This window comes from Passer domesticus, chromosome 11 (genome assembly GCF_036417665.1).
Source record: "Passer domesticus isolate bPasDom1 chromosome 11, bPasDom1.hap1, whole genome shotgun sequence".
In the NCBI taxonomy this organism is placed as follows: domain Eukaryota; kingdom Metazoa; phylum Chordata; class Aves; order Passeriformes; family Passeridae; genus Passer; species Passer domesticus.
Genome location: NC_087484.1, coordinates 20,930,297 through 20,953,108, shown reverse-complemented (window position 1 = coordinate 20,953,108; position 22,812 = coordinate 20,930,297). Strand labels below are relative to the sequence as shown.

Below are 22,812 nucleotides of genomic sequence, written 5' to 3'. Positions count from 1 at the left end.
GAAGGCACTGTTCACCAGGGTGGGTGGGTGTGTCTGGAGATGCTAATTCTCAAATTTTGCGTAAGGGTTCTCTTCCTTGAACAGGCCTAGAAGAGAGAAGAGATTTGTTCAGACAGCAGCTCCCACAGTGGTCACAGCCAGCAAGAAAACCAGTCCTGGGAAATAACTCTTTGTCATTTGAGCATCCTCAAGCCTCCCAGCTGCAGTTCTCCCAAAACACCTGCTCTTACTTGCGCAGGGCCCACAGTCAGCACTGTTTCACTCTCCCCTTCTGCACAAGAGGAGACATCCATTGAGAAGCTTGACCTGATGGCAAACTCCTCTCCCAGGCAGCCCTTGTAGAGTCCAGGTAAAGCAGCCTGCCTAATCTTCCAGAGCTCTCCCCTCTACACAGCCCTTCTGTCAGACAGGATTACAAGCAAAGAGCCCAGACCCAAATGAAATTAAAACTGTTCTTAGACTTGCTTCCCTGCTCCTGCATTGAGACTGGGAAATGGCAAGGCAGGGTATGGGGCTGACTTTTGGGCTAGCAACAAGCCATGTGCCATGCTGTTTGATGCTTTCCCAGCTCAACACTTCTGAAGAAGAGCCACAAAGGACAAGATTGCAAACTCTGGGGTCAGGCTGCAGCAAGACAACTCTGACACTGCAAGACAGACCCAGAGCACAGCCCTTCCACAGGCAGATGCTTCCCATACCAAGAGCTCCTTCAGGCACAGCTTTGCCTGCTCTTTCTTTCCTAAAGGATCCAGCCCATCCAGAGGCCCTGGAATCTCCTGCCTAACCTGGACCTGCAGTGGGCAGCAGCTGCAGGCAGAGGAAAGGTCTCTAGTTTTCCCTACAGCCCCTCCAAAGCCAGAGACCACCAAGTGCAGCATGCATGAGCCCAAGTGCTCCACAGCCAGACACTGGCAGAGCCCCTGGCACCCCCAGTGGGCAGGCTGGAGGGACAGCGCAACTTCCAAGTTGATGTTCTCCTCAGGCAGGTCCAGACCTGGCCCAGGTCTGTGGGACTCACCTGAGGGGCAGTTCAGCCCCAGGAGGGAGGCTGTGCACTCCCATCCCCAGGGGACTGAGACACCACTGCTGGCACAGAGGAGCAGAGGGATTGGGGTGGGATTGGTGCCTGCTCTATGCTCCTGCAGCTGTGGGCATTCTGATTCCTACCTGGCCCCACACCTCAGACTGCTGGCTCACCACAGAATTACTGGAGGGCTGTGTCTGAAGGGTAACAGGATTATGATGGTGCTGTGTCTGCCAGCTTCTGCTTCTACCTTCTAGTCAAGCTCCATCAACTTCTCCCACATGGTAAGCTTGGAGAACACATTCTGGAGAACATTATACACTTCCTCTTCCCTGCCCAGGAAAAATAGCCCTTGTATGGGCTCACACACCATGACCCCAGCATCTCTACACTTACTCGGAGCCAAGAGAAGCAGGGACCATATTTTCCCTGCTGGCCAGGTCTCATCTACAGCTGTAACCATGGCAAGGAGCACAGTTACAGAGGCTGCTTCATCTAAAGCTTAGTTTGAATCACTCATGTCAGCACTGTACCGTATTTTCTTCGGATTTCATCATGCCGTGATTTCATCTCCGCTCTCCTGCGAGAGGCAAACAAAAAAGCCATGAGTCAGTAACTGGTGGTACAAAAGGGAACAAGAAGAGCCAGAGCTCCTTGCTTATTCCCAAACAAGGGAGCTCCAGGCTGGCAGGTTTGCTCAGCCTGCCACCTCAGGGAGTCTCTGGGGACCACCAGAGCCCACACATCAGCAGCCCTCAGGGAGCTGCATACACAAAACTTGTGATGCTACATCCACGAGTCACCCCGGCGTGACACTCCTAATGAGGCTTGTGTGTGAGCTAGGGCTGAAGCAGCCACTGACTGCATGTGCTGAGCCCCACGTGCCTCCTGGCATCACATTTGATGGCACAGACAGCAGCCAAGTCATCCTGCAGCCTCAGGGCCTGTGGTACAAACTCACCTCTCCTCCTGCCGCACCCGCCTCTTCTCCAGCTCCCTTGCTGCTCTCTCGTCATCCTTGTCCGGCCTGGTGGACAGAAAAACCCCTTAGTGCACTCAGCACTCAGTCCTGCAGCAGCACACGGCTGCATCTGAGCTGCTCCACAATCAGGGCATCCCCCAATATATACTTACTTTTTGCTCTTTTTCTTACAACAGCAGCAGCAGCAGCAGCAGACCCCCAACATGATCAGAAGTGTTCCTCCCACCACGGACATTGCAATGATCAGGGCTTCAAAGTTCACAGAAGGATTTGACAAAAACGTGTTTAGCTCACACAGACACAATATAGGGTTACAATACAGGATCACAGGATCATTAATGTTGGGAAAACACTCAAGGATCATCAAGTCCAACTGTTCCCCCAGCACTGCCAGGTCTTCCAGTAAACATGTCCCCAGGTGCAACAGCTCTGTGTTTTTTGAATGCTTCCAGGGATGCTACCGCTACCCTGGGCAGCCTGTTCCACTGTCTGACCACCCTCTGAGTGAAGAATCTTTTTCTTACTATCCAACCTAAACCTCCTCTGGTGCAATTTGAGGCCATTTCCTCTTATCCTACAGCCACTTTCTCTGATCTTGTTTATGAACATACAGCTACTGTCACCAGCAGCTTCAGTCACTGGGCTGGAGATGTGCAGCCACCTGGGAAAGCAAATGGACATTGTTAGCTGTGGATAACAATGTAGATAAACCTATGTAGACATAACAAGTGTTGGTAGCCACAAATAAACACCAGCTGAGCACATGTCCCTGCTAACAGGAGTGCTCAGTTACTGGCAGGGAGAAACGCACTCAGGTCAAACTCCTCTGGCAGAAACAGGAACAAAGCTATCTTAATCACTAATCTGGGTAAAAAGTAACCATTGAGGGAAAAAACCCAACAACTGAAGGCTTCAGGGCTAAGGAATCATCTCTGACAGGGAGGAATTACTGTCCATGGGAGCCAGCCTCAGAAGACATCTCTGATGAGATGAGCACTTAGCGGCATCTGAAGTCCTTGGGCAAGAGATAAACTGAAAAAAAATCTGTCAGGTTGGGGCCAGCAGTGCTGCTCAGGCAGCTGAGGGCCAAGTCCTGCTTCCTGCACCTGACTGCCACGTCTCCCCAGGGCTGGGGGGCTCTGCTTGCCCACACACAGAACAAAGCCTGCTGGAACATGGCGAGGCAGCAGCCGTGAGCCCTGGTCCCTGCTCATCCCACTCAGCTCCTGCAGTAATGGCAGTAGAGACACCAGCCAAAACTGACACATCTACATGCCAAGGATTTCAGGCAACAACAAAGAGGAGGTTCTCCCAAGTGTGGTTCAGGCTGTTCACAGAATTGTGCCTGTGGAAATATTTGTTTAGGAGCCGCTTTGCACACGACAGCCAGGCTACAGAAATCTCAGTGCACCTGAACCTGCTCAGAGCACTTGAGGGTCATTTAGTCCAACTCCATCTTCCACTAGACCAGGCTGCTCACAGTCCTATCCAGCCTGACCTTGAACGTTTCCAGGGATGGGGCATTCAGCACCTCTCCGGGCAACCTGTGCCACTGTCTCATCACCCTTATTGTAAGAAACTTCTTCCTTTTATCTGTTCTAAAGAGATCCTCTTTTAGGTACTCCAGCCTGAGCTGACTCCAGCAGCGTCAGTGCTTCTGAAACCCTTTTGGGGTTTCAGGATGAGCCTGGGGTTCAGCTCCCCCCTTCCCACACAGAGAGGTCTGAGGCAGAGCACCAGGCACTCCTCCAGCTGATGACAGAGGCTAAGTCACACACACCAAAAATGCAGAATCACATAAGAGCTAATCTCCCACAGGACTAATCTTCTCTATAGCGAGTTTTGCAAGCTAAGGAATGTGATCTTCTATAATGAAACCTTTTGTGAAGCTACTCACATCAAAACTAGCACTTCAAGGTCTTACAGAAGTTTCAGAAAAGCATACCACAGGGCTCACAAAGAGGAGATTCTTCTTCCACAAGCATAAGAGCAGTTTGAACTCTTGTGGGCAGACAGAGCCCAGCCTCAAGCACAAAAGATAACAGGCAACGGCAATTCAGCTCCAGGCTCCTCATCAAGGGGGTGGGTGAGTGCAACCAGGTCCCAGCTTGCTTCCTTCCTTCTCCAGACCCCAAAAGCTGGCTTCTGTATGAGCATGAACATGCACTAAGCTTGGTCTAAACAAGGCACCAATCTCTCCAGAAATCCTTCAGAAAACAGAGCAGCAGGGAGGAGAGGCAGCTGCCCACCAGAGAAAGCTCCCAGAGGAGACCTGCATGTGCAGGGGTAGTTTTAGAAGAGGTTTTTTCTCAGGTGGGTAAGAGCTGAGCAGGACCACGGTACACTCAGCTCTAGAAGCACACACAGGTTCCCAGAGAAGTCATCACACCTCTGGTTCCAGGAGCCCACCTGGGACAGCAGCCACGTGAAGAACCAGAAGCAGTGCACAGAGTCACCTGCCAGCTGCAGAGGAGAGATCTGGGATTCAGACACCAGGAGGGCTGCAGAGGCCCACAGAGAACCTTCCACTCCTGTTCCCAGGCGCTAGCCATGTCTGGAGCCTCCATCACACCAAAGCATAAGGGATGTATTTTGGAGTAGCTAAATCCTCACAGGTCCTACTTGCCAGAAGGCAGGGAACTGCTCATACTCTGCTTCCCCGCCCACGCTTCAGGAAGTTTGCAGAACCTTGACTGCCTTCAGCCTGTCACTGCTACACTGGCAGAGAGCTGGGAGGCAGGGGAACCTCCCACAGCAGCAAGCACTGTCACAGCCACCAGCCAGGCTGGCACTCACCCCAGCAGACTCCCCAGCGTGCCGAGCGGAGCTCGCACAGGTCGGCCGGCGGGAGGATTCTTCGGACGGGGTACTCCATGCACCTCCTGCTGCTGGCACACCACAGGCACTAGGACACAGGAGCAGGCAGCACAGCGTTACTGCTGCACTGACAGCGACCCTCGCTTTGCTTGGCAGCCACAGCACAGGGCCACCTCTGCTGGCTCACGAGACAGCACCCAGCAGCAACAGGGCGCTCAGGAGTAAGAGCTGTGTGAGCACAGATCACACCAGGAGAGGCAGGAGAGGGGAGTGCAGAGCTCCAGAGCAAGTAAAGATGCTGAGAATCCTTCTCCTGGCTTAGAATTGTAGACTGTCCTGAGCTGGAAGGGACTGATAAGGATCATCGAGCCAACTACTGACCCTGCCCAGGACAGCCTTAAGAATCCCACCATTAATAACGCAAATCCTTTACGTTTATTTTTGAGATAAGAAGAAAGCCTTTGAGACAAAGCGCTCTACACACACAAAGCTGATGAGCAGGAGAGGTGTGCATGTGCCCAGCCACTACAGACCATCTGCGGAGCTTTGCATGCTCCTCTCCTGGTGGCTCCAATCCCCAACCCCAGCATTCAGTAGGGGTTTGGTCAAACTGGTTCTGGCTACATCAGCTGCAAGATCTGACTCAAGTTCAAGTGTGCTGATATCTGTGATAAGGCAGCAGGGACTGGCAGGACACCAGCACACATCCTGCACCCAGCCAGTGCCACGGCCCAGCTGCTGGAGGGGAACTTGACCAGCCAGCCCAGCCCACTCAGTCCCTTCTCCAAGCACATCGTCCATCCATCAGGAAGCAGCTCAGCAATTCCATTACTCTAATCGAAAAGCACACAACAAAACCCACCCAGTTTCTAGCAACCTCCTTCCAGAGCACCAGAGAGGGATTGCCCTCTCACCCTCATAGGTGGGTGGAATTTGCAGCATGTCTGGGACAAGGGCAGGGGACCAGCCCTGCTTCCCGGAAGGAAACTTTTTCAGCATGGTGAGAGGCTGGGAGCCTCACTGCTGCTACTCACGGTGACATTTTTCAGTCATTCTTCACAGCTCCTGTTCGTATACTGGCGACAATCTGCAGGAAGAAAACAAGACACCTCAGGACTTTGAAGAGCTTCAGTGGTTTAAAACTCTGGGCTCCTCCAAGCCTGCTCCTACCCACCACTGGGCCAGCAGCAGTGCATGCTGCTGCTGCAAGAGCCACCAGCTTCAGCACATGCTCCATGTCATGGTGGGAAGCCCAAATGCAAGGCAAGTTCTGCCTTGCTCTGCTGACAAAGCCCTAAGCTGCGAGTTCCTCTCTTGGGTTTTATTTCCCTAAAAGCCTGAGAATCTGCTGTGGCAGTAGGGCAGCCAGGGCACACAGCTGGAGTCGGTCTGGAGGGACCCTATGAGGATGAGGGCAAGCAGTGGCTGGGTGATACAGTCCTGTAGCACCAGATATGGAGCAGCTCAAGCAAACAAGCCCCAGACACAGAAGCTGCTGCCAGGAGAAGCAGAGGAGCACACAGGGACACACAGAGCCACAGATCCTGCAGGAGGCCTCCTGCTGCACACGAGGGCTGTACCCTACCCCAGCCAGTTCATCCAAATCCTCCTTCAGCAGGACACAGTCCAGGCAATGCAGCAGCACTGCAGCCAAAATCTGTGCTGATGTTCAGAACCTGTTTCCACCCCCATCTGGCGGAGGAAGACCCCAGTTTACAGACACAGGTGGCTCCCAGCAGCAGAGCCACCATGCATGCCACAGGACCAGAGCCACCATGGATGAAGGCATCCCCACAGGATGCATCCAGCTGGGCAGGGGAGTGGATAAGGTCTGAACCTGGACACAGGACAAACTGTTATGGTTGTTGCAGCACTTCGTGCTGGAAAATGAAGTATTGAGATTGTCTAAAAGAGACAGTCTCAAGAAAAGGGGAGACTTGAAAAATAACACAGAGACTAGAAATTTTCAGTTCCCCTGAAGTTGCTGAATAAAGCTTTGGGACTAACTAGAAAAAAGATAGAAGGATGTAAAGGTATGCACAAAGGAGGATAAATGTAGCTGGAACCAGTGGAGAAACAGACAGAGGACTAGAGAGGGGTTTTTTGTGAGCTACATAACTAAAACCAACAGTGCATGCCCAAAGAAAAAGTTCAAAGTAAGGTCACCAGTAATACTGAAGCCTTCAGTGAATATGACCACCAGACACCCCTTTAGATGACCTCCAGGACCAAAAAAGTAATTCCAGTAAAAGGCGAATGCATGCAAATTAGTTCTAGGAAAGTGGTGTTTGTGAATTAGCTAGGAGGTACCTTGTAATGAATATGTATGATCAGCATGGAATAAGTACCCTGTTGTGAACTCTCACCACACACATCACATTAAAGGAGATACTCTTCCATGTGTCCGACGCGGATAAAGAATGACTGCTTTCCAATGTTTCAAACGGAATAAAAAACTTTATTTCATAGCTAATATCCTAATATCCTAACATCCCAATATCCTGATGTCCTAATGTGCTAATGTCCTAATGTCCTTATGTCCTATATGTTCTAATGTCCTAATATCCTAATGTCCTAGTGTCCTAATATCCTAATATACTAATGTCCTAGTATCCTAATATCCTAATATGCTAGTATCCTAATATCCTAATATCCTAGTATCCTACCCTCTCCCCAAGTATCTACAACTATATACTTTCCCTCCAACAGCTCCTACTCTCCCAGTCTTGAAGTGTCCCCAAAGTGGGTAGAAGAAACTAGACGAGGCCCGTCTCAGCATGCTGGTCTTCAGCTCAGACGGGCCGTGGAGGGTCCACATCAAATCAGATTGCAGGGGGACGGTGTTGGTTGTCCCCTGCGGCCAGCGCTGCAATTCCCCTCGGTGGCCGCTGTCCCAGCCCGTTTCTTCGCAGGTCATCCTGCTCTCTGCGGGGACGCTGGCGGGGCACAGGGCTCGGTGCCCGGTCGCCATCAGCACGTCTTCGGCGCCGGCCACCTCCAGGAGCCGCATCCTCCTGCGCCTCCTGCTGCTGCCGCTGGCGCCACCGCGCCACGAAGGGATGGAGGCGGCGGCGGGGGCGACGCGGGGCCACCGGGGCTGGGTTGTCCTGGCCCTCCAGCACGCGGATGCTGCCGATGGGCCCTTGGCAGGTGGGGCAGGTGGCGTCGGCGTCGGTGGCAGCCTGGGGCTGGATGCAGGCGTGGCAGAACATGTGCCCGCAGGGCTCCACGGCAGCAGCGGGGTTGCGCAGGAAATCCACGCAGATGCGGCAGACGCGCACGGCTCGTGGTGCTGATGGCTCCTGTCCCACCTCGGCCATTGCTGCTCCTGGGCTTGGCTGCTCTCAGCCGCTGGCAGGACTCGAAGGCTGGGCTCCCACTTCTGGAATTCAGAGGTTTCTCAGTCACTGGGAGCACTCGGAGGCTCCTCAGTCACTGACAGCACTCAGAGGTTCCTCAGTCACTAGGACTAAGAGGCTCCTCTTCACTCACTGGCAGAACTCAGAGGGTTGTCTTCACTTACTGGAGTCACTCAGAGGGTCCTCGGTCACTGGCAGTGCTCAGGTTCCTGGGTCACTGACAGCACTCGGAAGATCCACAGACACTGGTAGCACACAGGCTCCTCAGATGCTGGCAGCAGCGGAAGCTCCTCAGCTGCTCTGGGTCACAACGTGAGTGCTCCGGCACTACCCAACGCTGGTGGTTATAGTAACGCAAGTGTGTCATAATGGTCATGAGTGGTGACAACACAGGGTTCTTTCTGAGGGACACACCCAGGAGCCCCCCCACCCACAGAGATTCTATGGCACAAAACCCACCTGGCGGTGGGCTGCAGCCCTCAGCGTTTGCCCAGATCCCTTCCCTTCTCTGCCAGTCACACCCACCAGGACCTGCAGAGATCCTGCTCTGCAGAGCTGCCTTCCATGGCGTGTGCTGGGGCTGCACCTCCTCAGCAGGAGCACTCTGCTCGGCCCTTGGTTGAGCTTCAGGAGGTTCCATCAGCCCATTTCTCCAGCTTGTTGAGGCCCTTGTGGGTGCAGAGTCACCCGCTGGTGTCTCAGCAGCTCTTCCCACTGTAGGAAATTCAGCAAACTTGCTGAGGGTGCTCTGGGCCCCGTTATTCAGACCACTATCAAGAAGGAAGATGACCGGTCCCAGTACTGACGCCTGGGCTACACTGCTGATGATCAGCCTCTCTCTCAGCTTCATACTCTACTTAAAAACCAGTATCAACAGTTAAAATCACCTCCTCTCAGGGCAGAGCTTATTTGCAAAGTTCTGCCTCCCCCAAGCCTCCTGCTTTCTCCAAACTCATGAGAAATGTCTGATTGTTATAGATGAAAAATGAAAAATAGCCAATTTTAATAAAAATATAAAAAATAAAAATTATTTCACGACCGTAACACAGTCTCGACAGCCACCAATCAATCGAACAGCCACCCCTGGGAGGTGATGTGGGTGAACGTGAGACTGGCCTCGCTAGCGCCAATTCCTCCCCGTCCACACTGGCTGCTCCAAGGCAGCGGTTCTTATACGGTTTATTTCGCCCGCGGCAGAGGCTGCACAAAGCCTCCGTCCGGGAATAGAATAATACACTTCCCTGATTCCCGGAATCCGGCATTCAGATGGAAGGTGTTGATGGCCCTGGTCCTCTCAGATAGGTGTCTTGTCTGGGCCATCATCGCTTGGGGTCACTGGGTGCAGGTCCTTGTGAATGCCCATCTCCTGTGCAGCAGAGTTTCCTTCACATGTAAATGTGGTGGTGCCTCTCTGTCCATCTGCCACGGTTTCACCATCCTGGGGAAGAATCTCTCCCCCGCCTTGTACACCAGTAGTTCATTTTATATATATATATATTGATATATCTTTTATTCCCACGAATTACTAACCATATTTATAACACTGACCATTTATCAGCCCCAGTGAGCATTTCCCCCTTCAAATACAGCAGCTCTGGCATACAGCATAGGATCTGTTGAATTGTTTGCTTCTTCCACCACTTTTCCTGAAATATACCTGAAATATACCTGGTATTTTCCTGGAAATACCATTGTAGCACTACACACTGACACCACCACTTGGAATAATTTGTGACCTTTGCAAAGAGACAGGTTGTTTGGCACAGACTCTCCAGCAGCAGGCACTTCAGGGCCTAGCTGCTGCTGCCACCATAGCCCTGCTGTGAAGGGAATGGAAGAGGCTGTGATGACAGCAGGCCGCCCCAGCACAGTTATCCACATGCAGCTGGGCAGCCTGTGCTCACAGCTCAGTCTGCCCCTGGGATTTCGCCTCTCAGAGTGCTGGCTGTTTGTCCCACCTTTCCTATCACATGGTTGGAATTGGCCTAGTGCCAGCTTTTTGTGGCCTTTATGTGCAGGGCTGTAGAAATCTCAGTCTCAAAGCCAAGCTCCCTGTTACATCTCATTAACCCCTTCTTTCCAAGCTCCCAGGGCATGGCCACATTCCATCCACCATCCATCCTGGCTCCCAGCAGGTCTCTCTGCTGCCCTGGCTCAGCAGAGGAGGACAGAGCCAGTCACAAGTGGGGTCTCAGGAAGAGGAACTTGCTTGCAGTTCCCTGATAGGTTTGCAGACATCACTCCTTAGCTCTAGGAGCAGGGCCAGTGGGAGCACTCAGGGTACCCAAAATGAATTTACTGGTCCCAGTTCCAGGACAGGAGGGGGACTGGAGCCTGGTGCAGCCCAGCAGGGGAAAGGCAGCTCAAAAGGCTTTGGCACCCGCTGTCCCTGGACCTTGCTGGCTCTCAAGCAAAGGCCCCACAGCTTTCCCTGTGCCTTTGGCTGGCAGAGGCACCACGGGCCCTTTGGGCCAGCACATGAAGGACCCCTCTCAGCACTTTCCCTTCTCATCACTGGGCTCCACAGTTCATCCTCCACGCACAAGGGATTCCAGCCACGCCGGGATCTGTGAATCATCACCTCCCTGCCGTGCACAGCCGGACACGGCGCTCTCGGCACCGCCCTGGCTCCTGCCCGGCAGCCCCGGGGCGCAGCCCCTGCCCGGACAGAAGGTGGGAGAGCAGCCACCACCAGAGCTCGGCAGAGTCAGGCCCTGTGTTCCTCCCACCCGAGCCTCTCCTGGCAGTAGCCGGCGACAATCTGGATTAAAAGTCACCCGCAAGCCCTGCCCCTGGGGCAGCAGGCAGGGCTCCCGGCGCCTCAGCTCCCCGAGCCCAGCTGGGGCCGCTGTGCTGAGCTCCACAAGGCCGGCCGTGCAGAGGGAGAGCTTCACCCCGGCCCACGGGAGCCTCCCCGGCAGGAGGCCACGGGCAGCTCTCCTCAGCCCAGACTCTCCCAGCCCTGCCCGGCCTGCACACGGGGCTGCGGCTGCTGCAGGGCCGGGCCTGGGCAGGCTCCAGAGCAGGCAGCTCCATCCCCTTCCCACCCAGGCCCTTACACTGCTCGGGCTGCAGCCTGAGCCCCCAGGCCACCCACGCACACAGGGGCTCTCTCCTGGAGAGGCCAGGGGACAAAAGGCCCAACTCTTGCCAGAACAGCCAGCTCCTTCCTTAGAGAGCAGCCTTGCTTCCATCCCAAGCTCTTCCTAACGCCTGAACATCTCTGGGAACAGACTGTTCCTTTCAAGGCCAGCAAGAGCCCGAGGCAGCCTTGCTTCTGCCTCCCCCAGCTACCCCCAGTGAGTCAGAGCCACACAACAGTGACAACTCCATCAGCCACTACTCCCGACCTGTGCTTGCTGTGGAAGGAGAATTAAACTCTTTCAGACCAGAACAGTAATTGAATCAGTTTAATATACAGTCAGCATATTGTAAATGCACTTGAAACTTACAGTATTGCTAACAGACGTGGCCATTGAGCCCAAGACCACCTTTCTAGAAAGGCACAGAGAGGTAGGAGAGTTGGGGCATTTCCCCAGATTAGTTGCAAGTGAGAAGGTGCACATAAGACCTTCCTCCTGGAAGCACCAGATCACCAGAAACTTGTGCTCTTTGAGAGGACTGCTAATGTGCTGGGATAAGTGCATGCACCTGGAGTGACAGCCAAAGCCTCCTGCTAGCCCTTATGTCAGGAAACTCTTGCTGGCTTTTGCATATACTAAAAGAAAAAAAAAAAAGAGGGGGAGGAAGAGCAGAAGAGGCTAGCTCTGTGTGCATGAAGTGTTCTTGGTGAGGCAGGAGTGAGGGAGATGTGTGACGTTGCTTTTGCCCTTGGCTGGGACAAGGACTGTTATGTGCATTGCTTTGGACACCACAACCACCCTGGGGTGAGTGAGGAAAAAATGCCCCATCTTCCAGTATTGTCACCATGGTTTCTTGCACCAGCAGGGCAAGAGCAAAGTCTGGCCAGACCAAGCACCTGGAGTGGGGACAATGGTGTCACCAAGGATTTGGGTCATCTTCTGTGGCAGTTGAAGTGGCACCATGGTGGTGGGGGGAAGCCTGGAGACTTGTGGCTCTGCAGAAGGCACTGTTCACCAGGGTGGGTGGGTGTGTCTGGAGATGCTAATTCTCAAATTTTGCGTAAGGGTTCTCTTCCTTGAACAGGCCTAGAAGAGAGAAGAGATTTGTTCAGACAGCAGCTCCCACAGTGGTCACAGCCAGCAAGAAAACCAGTCCTGGGAAATAACTCTTTGTCATTTGAGCATCCTCAAGCCTCCCAGCTGCAGTTCTCCCAAAACACCTGCTCTTACTTGTGCAGGGCCCACAGTCAGCACTGTTTCACTCTCCCCTTCTGCACAAGAGGAGACATCCATTGAGAAGCTTGACCTGATGGCAAACTCCTCTCCCAGGCAGCCCTTGTACAGTCCAGGTAAAGCAGCCTGCCTAATCTTCCAGAGCTCTCCCCTCTACACAGCCCTTCTGTCAGACTGGATTACAAGCAAAGAGCCCAGACCCAAATGAAATTAAAACTGTTCTTAGACTTGCTTCCCTGCTCCTGCATTGAGACTGGGAAATGGCAAGGCAGGGTATGGGGCTGACTTTTGGGCTAGCAACAAGCCATGTGCCATGCTGTTTGATGCTTTCCCAGCTCAACACTTCTGAAGAAGAGCCACAAAGGACAAGATTGCAAACTCTGGGGTCAGGCTGCAGCAAGACAACTCTGACATGGCAAGACAGACCCAGAGCACAGCCCTTCCACAGGCAGATGCTTCCCATACCAAGAGCTCCTTCAGGCACAGCTTTGCCTGCTCTTTCTTTCCTAAAGGATCCAGCCCATCCAGAGGCCCTGGAATCTCCTGCCTAACCTGGACCTGCAGTGGGCAGCAGCTGCAGGCAGAGGAAAGGTCTCTAGTTTTCCCTACAGCCCCTCCAAAGCCAGAGACCACCAAGTGCAGCATGCATGAGCCCAAGTGCTCCACAGCCAGACACTGGCAGAGCCCCTGGCACCCCCAGTGGGCAGGCTGGAGGGACAGCGCAACTTCCAAGTTGATGTTCTCCTCAGGCAGGTCCAGACCTGGCCCAGGTCTGTGGGACTCACCTGAGGGGCAGTTCAGCCCCAGGAGGGAGGCTGTGCACTCCCATCCCCAGGGGACTGAGACACCACTGCTGGCACAGAGGAGCTGGGGTGGGATTGGTGCCTGCTCTGTGCTCCTGCAGCTGTGGGCATTCTGATTCCTACCTGGCCCCACACCTCAGACTGCTGGCTAACCACAGAATTACTGGAGGGCTGTGTCTGAAGGGTAACAGGATTATGATGGTGCTGTGTCTGCCAGCTTCTGCTTCTACCTTCTAGTCAAGCTCCATCAACTTCTCCCACGTGGTAAGCTTGGAGAACACATTCTGGAGAACATTATACACTTCCTCTTCCCTGTCCAGGAAAAATAGCCCTTGTATGGGCTCACACACCATGACCCCAGCATCTCTACACTTACTCTGAGCCAAGAGAAGCAGGGACCATATTTTCCCTGCTGGCCAGGTCTCATCTACAGCTGTAACCATGGCAAGGAGCACAGTTACAGAGGCTGCTTCATCTAAAGCTTAGTTTGAATCACTCATGTCAGCACTGTACCGTATTTTCTTCGGATTTCATCATGCCGTGATTTCATCTCCGCTCTCCTGCGAGAGGCAAACAAAAAAGCCATGAGTCAGTAACTGGTGGTACAAAAGGGAACAAGAAGAGCCAGAGCTCCTTGCTTATTCCCAAACAAGGGAGCTCCAGGCTGGCAGGTTTGCTCAGCCTGCCACCTCAGGGAGTCTCTGGGGACCACCAGAGCCCACACATCAGCAGCCCTCAGGGAGCTGCATACACAAAACTTGTGATGCTACATCCACGAGTCACCCCGGCGTGACACTCCTAATGAGGCTTGTGTGTGAGCTAGGGCTGAAGCAGCCACTGACTGCATGTGCTGAGCCCCACGTGCCTCCTGGCATCACATTTGATGGCACAGACAGCAGCCAAGTCATCCTGCAGCCTCAGGGCCTGTGGTACAAACTCACCTCTCCTCCTGCCGCACCCGCCTCTTCTCCCGCTCCCTGGCTGCTCTCTCATCATCCTTGTCCGGCCTGGTGGACAGAAAAACCCCTTAGTGCACTCAGCACTCAGTCCTGCAGCAGCACACGGCTGCATCTGAGCTGCTCCACAATCAGGGCACCCCCCAATATATACTTACTTTTTGCTCTTTTTCTTGCAACAGCAGCAGCAGCAGCAGACCCCCAACATGATCAGAAGTGTTCCTCCCACCACGGACATTGCAGTGATCAGGGCTTCAAAGTTCACTGAAGGATTTGACAAAAACGTGTTTAGCTCACACAGACACAATATAGGGTTACAATATAGGATCACAGGATCATTAATGTTGGGAAAACACTCAAGGATCATCAAGTCCAACTGTTCCCCCAGCACTGCCAGGTCTTCCAGTCAACATGTCCCCAGGTGCAACAGCTCTGTGTTTTTTGAATGCTTCCAGGGATGCTACCGCTGCCCTGGGCAGCCTGTTCCACTGTCTGACCGCCCTCTGAGTGAAGAATCTTTTTCTTACTATCCAACCTAAACCTCCTCTGGTGCAATTTGAGGCCATTTCCTCTTATCCTACAGCCACTTTCTCTGATCTTGTTTATGAACATACAGCTACTGTCACCAGCAGCTTCAGTCACTGGGCTGGAGATGTGCAGCCACCTGGGAAAGCAAATGGACATTGTTAGCTGTGGATAACAATGTAGATAAACCTATGTAGACATAACAAGTGTTGGTACCCACAAATAAACACCAGCTGAGCACGTGTCCCTGCTAACAGGAGTGCTCAGTTACTGGCAGGGAGAAACGCACTCAGGTCAAACTCCTCTGGCAGAAACAGGAGCAAAGCTATCTTAATCACTAATCCAGGTAAAAATTGAGGGAAAAAACCCAACAACTGAAGGCTTCAGGGCTAAGGAATCATCTCTGACAGGGAGGAATTACTGTCCATGGGAGCCAGCCTCAGAAGACATCTCTGATGAGATGAGCACTTAGCGGCATCTGAAGTCCTTGGGCAAGAGATAAACTGAAAAAAAATCTGTCAGGTTGGGGCCAGCAGTGCTGCTCAGGCAGCTGAGGGCCAAGTCCTGCTTCCTGCACCTGACTGCCACGTCTCCCCAGGGCTGGGGGGCTCTGCTTGCCCACACACAGAACAAAGCCTGCTGGAACATGGCGAGGCAGCAGCCGTGAGCCCTGGTCCCTGCTCATCCCACTCAGCTCCTGCAGTAATGGCAGTAGAGACACCAGCCAAAACTGACACATCTACATGCCAAGGATTTCAGGCAACAACAAAGAGGAGGTTCTTCCAAGTGTGGTTCAGGCTGTTCACAGAATTGTGCCTGTGGAAATATTTGTTTAGGAGCCACTTTGCACACGACAGCCAGGCTACAGAAATCTCAGTGCACCTGAACCTGCTCAGAGCACTTGAAGGTCATTTAGTCCAACTCCATCTTCCACTAGACCAGGCTGCTCACAGTCCTATCCAACCTGACCTTGAACGTTTCCAGGGATGGGGCATTCAGCACCTCTCTGGGCAACCTGTGCCACTGTCTCATCACCCTTATTGTAAGAAACTTCTTCCTTTTATCTGTTCTAAAGAGAGCCTCTTTTAGGTACTCCAGCCTGAGCTGACTCCAGCAGCGTCAGTGCTTCTGAAACCCTTTTGGGGTTTCAGGATGAGCCTGGGGTTCAGCTCCCCCCTTCCCACACAGAGAGGTCTGAGGCAGAGCACCAGGCACTCCTCCAGCTGATGACAGAGGCTAAGTCACACACACCAAAAATGCAGAATCACATAAGAGCTAATCTCCCACAGGACTAATCTTCTCTATAGCGAGTTTTGCAAGCTAAGGAATGTGATCTTCTATAATGAAACCTTTTGTGAAGCTACTCACATCAAAACTAGCACTTCAAGGTCTTACAGAAGTTTCAGAAAAGCATACCACAGGGCTCACAAAGAGGAGATTCTTCTTCCACAAGCATAAGAGCAGTATGAACTCTTGTGGGCAGACAAGAGAGCCCAGCTTCAAGCACAAAAGATAACAGGCAACGGCAATTCAGCTCCAGGCTCCTCATCAAGGGGGTGGGTGAGTGCAACCAGGTCCCAGCTTGCTTCCTTCCTTCTCCAGCCCCCAAAAGCTGGCTTCTGTATGAGCATGAACATGCACTAAGCTTGGTCTAAACAAGGCACCAATCTCTCCAGAAATCCTTCAGAAAACAGAGCAGCAGGGAGGAGAGGCAGCTGCCCACCAGAGAAAGCTCCCAGAGGAGACCTGCATGTGCAGGGGTAGTTTTAGAAGAGGTTTTTTCTCAGGTGGGTAAGAGCTGAGCAGGACCACGGTACACTCAGCACTAGAAGCACACACAGGTTCCCAGAGAAGTCATCACACCTCTGGTTCCAGGAGCCCACCTGGGACAGCAGCCACGTGAAGAACCAGAAGCAGTGCACAGAGTCACCTGCCAGCTGCAGAGGAGAGATCTGGGATTCAGACACCAGGAGGGCTGCAGAGGCCCACAGAGAACCTTCCACTCCTGTTCCCAGGCGCTAGCCATGTCTGGAGCCTCCATCACACCAAAGCATAAGGGATGTATTTTGGAGTAGCTAAATCCTCACAGGTCCTACTTGCCAGAAGGCAGGGAACTGCTCATACTCTGCTTCCCCGCCCACGCTTCAGGAAGTTTGCAGAACCTTGACTGCCTTCAGCCTGTCACTGCAACACTGGCAGAGAGCTGGGAGGCAGGGGAACCTCCCACAGCAGCAAGCACTGTCACAGCCACCAGCCAGGCTGGCACTCACCCCAGCAGACTCCCCAGCGCGCCGAGCGGAGCTCGCACAGGTCGGCCGGCGGGAGGATTCTTCGGACGGGGTACTCCATGCACCTCCTGCTGCTGGCACACCACAGGCACTAGGACACAGGAGCAGGCAGCACAGCGTTACTGCTGCACTGACAGCGACCCTCGCTTTGCTTGGCAGCCACAGCACAGGGCCACCTCTGCTGGCTCACGAGACAGCACCCAGCAGCAACAGGGCGCTCAGGAGTAAGAGCTGTGTGAGCACAGATCACACCAGGACAGGCAGGAGAGGGGAGTGCAGAGCTCTAGAGCAAGTAAAGATGCTGAGAATCCTTCTCCTGGCTTAGAATTGTAGACTGTCCTGAGCTGGAAGGGACTGATAAGGATCATCGAGCCAACTACTGACCCTGCCCAGGACAGCCTTAAGAATCCCACCATTAATAACACAAATCCTTTACGTTTATTTTTGAGATAAGAAGAAAGCCTTTGAGACAAAGCGCTCTACACACACAAAGCTGATGAGCAGGAGAGGTGTGCATGTGCCCAGCCACTACAGACCATCTGCGGAGCTTTGCATGCTCCTCTCCTGGTGGCTCCAATCCCCAACCCCAGCATTCAGTAGGGGTTTGGTCAAACTGGTTCTGGCTACATCAGCTGCAAGATCTGACTCAAGTTCAAGTGTGCTGATATCTGTGATAAGGCAGCAGGGACTGGCAGGACACCAGCACACATCCTGCACCCAGCCAGTGCCACGGCCCAGCTGCTGGAGGGGAACTTGACCAGCCAGCCCAGCCCACTCAGTCCCTTCTCCAAGCACATCGTCCATCCATCAGGAAGCAGCTCAGCAATTCCATTACTCTAATCGAAAAGCACACAACAAAACCCACCCAGTTTCTAGCAACCTCCTTCCAAAGCACCAGAGAGGGATTGCCCTCTCACCCTCTTAGGTGGGTGGAATTTGCAGCATGTCTGGGACAAGGGCAGGGGACCAGCCCTGCTTCCAGGAAGGAAACTTTTTCAGCATGGTGAGAGGCTGGGAGCATCACTGCTGCTACTCACAGTGACATTTTTCAGGCATTCTTCACAGCTCCTGTTCGTATACTGGCGACAATCTGCAGGAAGAAAACAAGACACCTCAGGACTTTGAAGAGCTTCAGTGGTTTAAAACTCTGGGCTCCTCCAAGCCTGCTCCTACCCACCACTGGGCCAGCAGCAGTGCATGCTGCTGCTGCAAGAGCCACCAGCTTCAGCACATGCTCCATGTCATGGTGGGAAGCCCAAATGCAAGGCAAGTTCTGCCTTGCTCTGCTGACAAAGCCCTAAGCTGCGAGTTCCTCTCTTGGGTTTTATTTCCCTAAAAGCCTGAGAATCTGCTGTGGCAGTAGGGCAGCCAGGGCACACAGCTGGAGTCGGTCTGGAGGGACCCTATGAGGATGAGGGCAAGCAGTGGCTGGGTGATACAGTCCTGTAGCACCAGATATGGAGCAGCTCAAGCAAACAAGCCCCAGACACAGAAGCTGCTGCCAGGAGAAGCAGAGGAGCACACAGGGACACACAGAGCCACAGATCCTGCAGGAGGCCTCCTGCTGCACACGAGGGCTGTACCCTACCCCAGCCAGTTCATCCAAATCCTCCTTCAGCAGGACACAGCCCAGGCAATGCAGCAGCACTGCAGCCAAAATCTGTGCTGATGTTCAGAACCTGTTTCCACCCCCATCTGGCGGAGGAAGACCCCAGTTTACAGACACAGGTGGCTCCCAGGACCAGAGCCACCATGCATGCCACAGGACCAGAGCCACCATGGATGAAGGCATCCCCACAGGATGCATCCAGCTGGGCAGGGGAGTGGATAAGGTCTGAACCTGGACACAGGACAAACTGTTATGGTTGTTGCAGCACTTCGTGCTGGAAAATGAAGTATTGAGATTGTCTAAAAGAGACAGTCTCAAGAAAAGGGGAGACTTGAAAAATAACACAGAGACTAGAAATTTTCAGTTCCCCTGAAGTTGCTGAATAAAGCTTTGGGACTAACTAGAAAAAAGATAGAAGGATGTAAAGGTATGCACAAAGGAGGATAAATGTAGCTGGAACCAGTGGAGAAACAGACAGAGGACTAGAGAGGGGTTTTTTGTGAGCTACATAACTAAAACCAACAGTGCATGCCCAAAGAAAAAGTTCAAAGTAAGGTCACCAGTAATACTGAAGCCTTCAGTGAATATGACCACCAGACACCCCTTTAGATGAACTCCAGGACCAAAAAAGTAATTCCAGTAAAAGGCGAATGCATGCAAATTAGTTCTAGGAAAGTGGTGTTTGTGAATTAGCTAGGAGGTACCTTGTAATGAATATGTATGATCAGCATGGAATAAGTACCCTGTTGTGAACTCTCACCACACACATCACATTAAAGGAGATACTCTTCCATGTGTCCGACGCGGATAAAGAATGACTGCTTTCCAATGTTTCAAACGGAATAAAAAACTTTATTTCATAGCTAATATCCTAATATCCTAACATCCCAATATCCTGATGTCCTAATGTGCTAATGTCCTTATGTCCTAATGTCCTTATGTCCTATATGTTCTAATGTCCTAATATCCTAATGTCCTAGTGTCCTAATATCCTAATATCCTAGTATCCTAATATCCTAATATCCTAATGTCCTAGTATCCTAATATCCTAATATGCTAGTATCCTAATATCCTAATATCCTAGTATCCTACCCTCTCCCCAAGTATCTACAACTATATACTTTCCCTCCAACAGCTCCTACTCTCCCAGTCTTGAAGTGTCCCCAAAGTGGGTAGAAGAAACTAGACGAGGCCCGTCTCAGCATGCTGGTCTTCAGCTCAGACGGGCCGTGGAGGATCCACATCAAATCAGATTGCAGGGGGACGGTGTTGGTTGTCCCCTGCGGCCAGCGCTGCAATTCCCCTCGGTGGCCGCTGTCCCAGCCCGTTTCTTCTAAGGTCATCCTGCTCTCTGCGGGGACGCTGGCGGGGCACAGGGCTCGGTGCCCGGTCGCCATCAGCACGTCGTCGGCGCCGGCCACCTCCAGGAGCCGCATCCTCCTGCGCCTCCTGCTGCTGCCGCTGGCGCCACCGCGCCACGAAGGGATGGAGGCGGCGGCGGGGGCGACGCGGGGCCACCGGGGCTGGGTTGTCCTGGCCCTCCAGCACGCGGATGCTGCCGATGGGCCCTTGGCAGGTGGGGCAGGTGGCGGCGTCGTCGGTGGCAGCCTGGGGCTGGATGCAGGCGTGGCAGAACACGTGCCCGCAGGGCTCCACGGCAGCAGCGGGGTTGCGCAGGAAATCCACACAGATGCGGCAGACGCGCACGGCTCGTGGCGCTGATGGCTCCTGTCCCACCTCGGCCATTGCTGCTCCTGGGCTTGGCTGCTCTCAGCCGCTGGCAGGACTCGAAGGCTTGGCTCCCACTTCTGGAATTCAGAGGTTTCTCAGTCACTGGGAGCACTCGGAGGCTCCTCAGTCACTGACAGCACTCAGAGGTTCCTCAGTCACTAGGACTAAGAGGCTCCTCTTCACTCACTGGCAGAACTCCGAGGGTTGTCTTCACTTACTGGAGTCACTCAGAGGCTCCTCGGTCACTGGCAGTGCTCAGGTTCCTGGGTCACTGACAGCACTCGGAAGATCCACAGACACTGGTAGCACACAGGCTCCTCAGATGCTGGCAGCAGCGGAAGCTCCTCAGCTGCTCTGGGTCACAACGTGAGTGCTCCGGCACTACCCAACGCTGGTGGTTATAGTAACGCAAGTGTGTCATAATGGTCATGAGTGGTGACAACACAGGGTTCTTTCTGAGGGACACACCCAGGAGCCCCCCCACCCACAGAGATTCTATGGCACAAAACCCACCTGGCGGTGGGCTGCAGCCCTCAGCGTTTGCCCAGATCCCTTCCCTTCTCTGCCAGTCACACCCACCAGGACCTGCAGAGATCCTGCTCTGCAGAGCTGCCTTCCATGGCGTGTGCTGGGGCTGCACCTCCTCAGCAGGAGCACTCTGCTCGGCCCTTGATTGAGCTTCAGGAGGTTCCATCAGCCCATTTCTCCAGCTTGTTGAGGCCCTTGTGGGTGCAGAGTCACCCGCTGGTGTCTCAGCAGCTCTTCCCACTGTAGGAAATTCAGCAAACTTGCTGAGGGTGCTCTGGGCCCCGTTATTCAGACCACTATCAAGAAGGAAGATGACCGGTCCCAGTACTGACGCCTGGGCTACACTGCTGATGATCAGCCTCTCTCTCAGCTTCATACTCTACTTAAAAACCAGTATCAACAGTTAAAATCACCTCCTCTCAGGGCAGAGCTTATTTGCAAAGTTCTGCCTCCCCCAAGCCTCCTGCTTTCTCCAAACTCATGAGAAATGTCTGATTGTTATAGATGAAAAATGAAAAATAGCCAATTTTAATAAAAATATAAAAAATAAAAATTATTTCACGACCGTAACACAGTCTCGACAGCCACCAATCAATCGAACAGGCACCCCTGGGAGGTGATGTGGGTGAACGTGAGACTGGCCTCGCTAGCGCCAATTCCTCCCCGTCCACACTGGCTGCTCCAAGGCAGCGGTTCTTATACGGTTTATTTCGCCCGCGGCAGAGGCTGCACAAAGCCTCCGTCCGGGAATAGAATAATACACTTCCCTGATTCCCGGAGTCCGGCATTCAGATGGAAGGCGTTGATGGCCCTGGTCCTCTCAGATAGGTGTCTTGTCTGGGCCATCATCGCTTGGGGTCACTGGGTGCAGGTCCTTGTGAATGCCCATCTCCTGTGCAGCAGAGTTTCCTTCACATGTAAATGTGGTGGTGCCTCTCTGTCCATCTGCCACGGTTTCACCATCCTGGGGAAGAATCTCTCCCCCGCCTTGTACAGCAGTAGTTCATTTTATACATATATATATTGATATATCTTTTATTCCCATGAATTACTAACCATATTTATAACACTGACCATTTATCAGCCCCAGTGAGCATTTCCCCCTTCAAATACAGCAGCTCTGGCGTACAGCATAGGATCTGTTGAATTGTTTGCTTCTTCCACCACTTTTCCTGAAATATACCTGAAATATACCTGGTATTTTCCTGGAAATACCATTGTAGCACTACACACTGACACCACCACTTGGAATAATTTGTGACCTTTGCAAAGAGACAGGTTGTTTGGCACAGACTCTCCAGCAGCAGGCACTTCAGGGCCTAGCTGCTGCTGCCACCATAGCCCTGCTGTGAAGGGAATGGAAGAGGCTGTGATGACAGCAGGCCGCCCCAGCACAGTTATCCACATGCAGCTGGGCAGCCTGTGCTCACAGCTCAGTCTGCCCCTGGGATTTCGCCTCTCAGAGTGCTGGCTGTTTGTCCCACCTTTCCTATCACATGGTTGGAATTGGCCTAGTGCCAGCTTTTTGTGGCCTTTATGTGCAGGGCTGTAGAAATCTCAGTCTCAAAGCCAAGCTCCCTGTTACATCTCATTAACCCCTTCTTTCCAAGTTCCCAGGGCATGGCCACATTCCATCCACCATCCATCCTGGCTCCCCGCAGGTCTCTCTGCTGCCCTGGCTCAGCAGAGGAGGACAGAGCCAGTCACAAGTGGGGTCTCAGGAAGAGGAACTTGCTTGCAGTTCCCTGATAGGTTTGCAGACATCACTCCTTAGCTCTAGGAGCAGGGCCAGTGGGAGCACTCAGGGTACTCAAAATGAATTTACTGGTCCCAGTTCCAGGACAGGAGGGGGACTGGAGCCTGGTGCAGCCCAG

General features: G+C 53.1%; 1 protein-coding gene and 1 pseudogene across 1 annotated transcript; both read right to left on the bottom strand.

Annotated features, from left to right (window-relative positions):
- LOC135278586 (pituitary tumor-transforming gene 1 protein-interacting protein-like) overlaps nt 1–8,143 on the bottom strand; it is a 28,883-nt pseudogene extending 20,740 nt beyond the window's left edge.
- A 3,453-nt stretch (nt 8,144–11,596) lies between these two features.
- On the bottom strand, nt 11,597–21,784 carry LOC135278585 (pituitary tumor-transforming gene 1 protein-interacting protein-like). Its single transcript, XM_064385155.1, has 9 exons — nt 21,700–21,784; nt 20,542–20,592; nt 20,417–20,448; nt 18,108–18,149; nt 17,053–17,161; nt 14,416–14,521; nt 14,243–14,308; nt 13,815–13,861; nt 11,597–12,351 (listed from the first exon to the last, which is right to left on the bottom strand). The coding sequence occupies exons 1-9, from the start codon at nt 21,782–21,784 to the stop codon at nt 12,308–12,310; spliced, it is 582 nt and encodes a 193-aa protein (XP_064241225.1). The 3' UTR covers nt 11,597–12,307.
- Nucleotides 21,785–22,812: the final 1,028 nt, after the last annotated feature.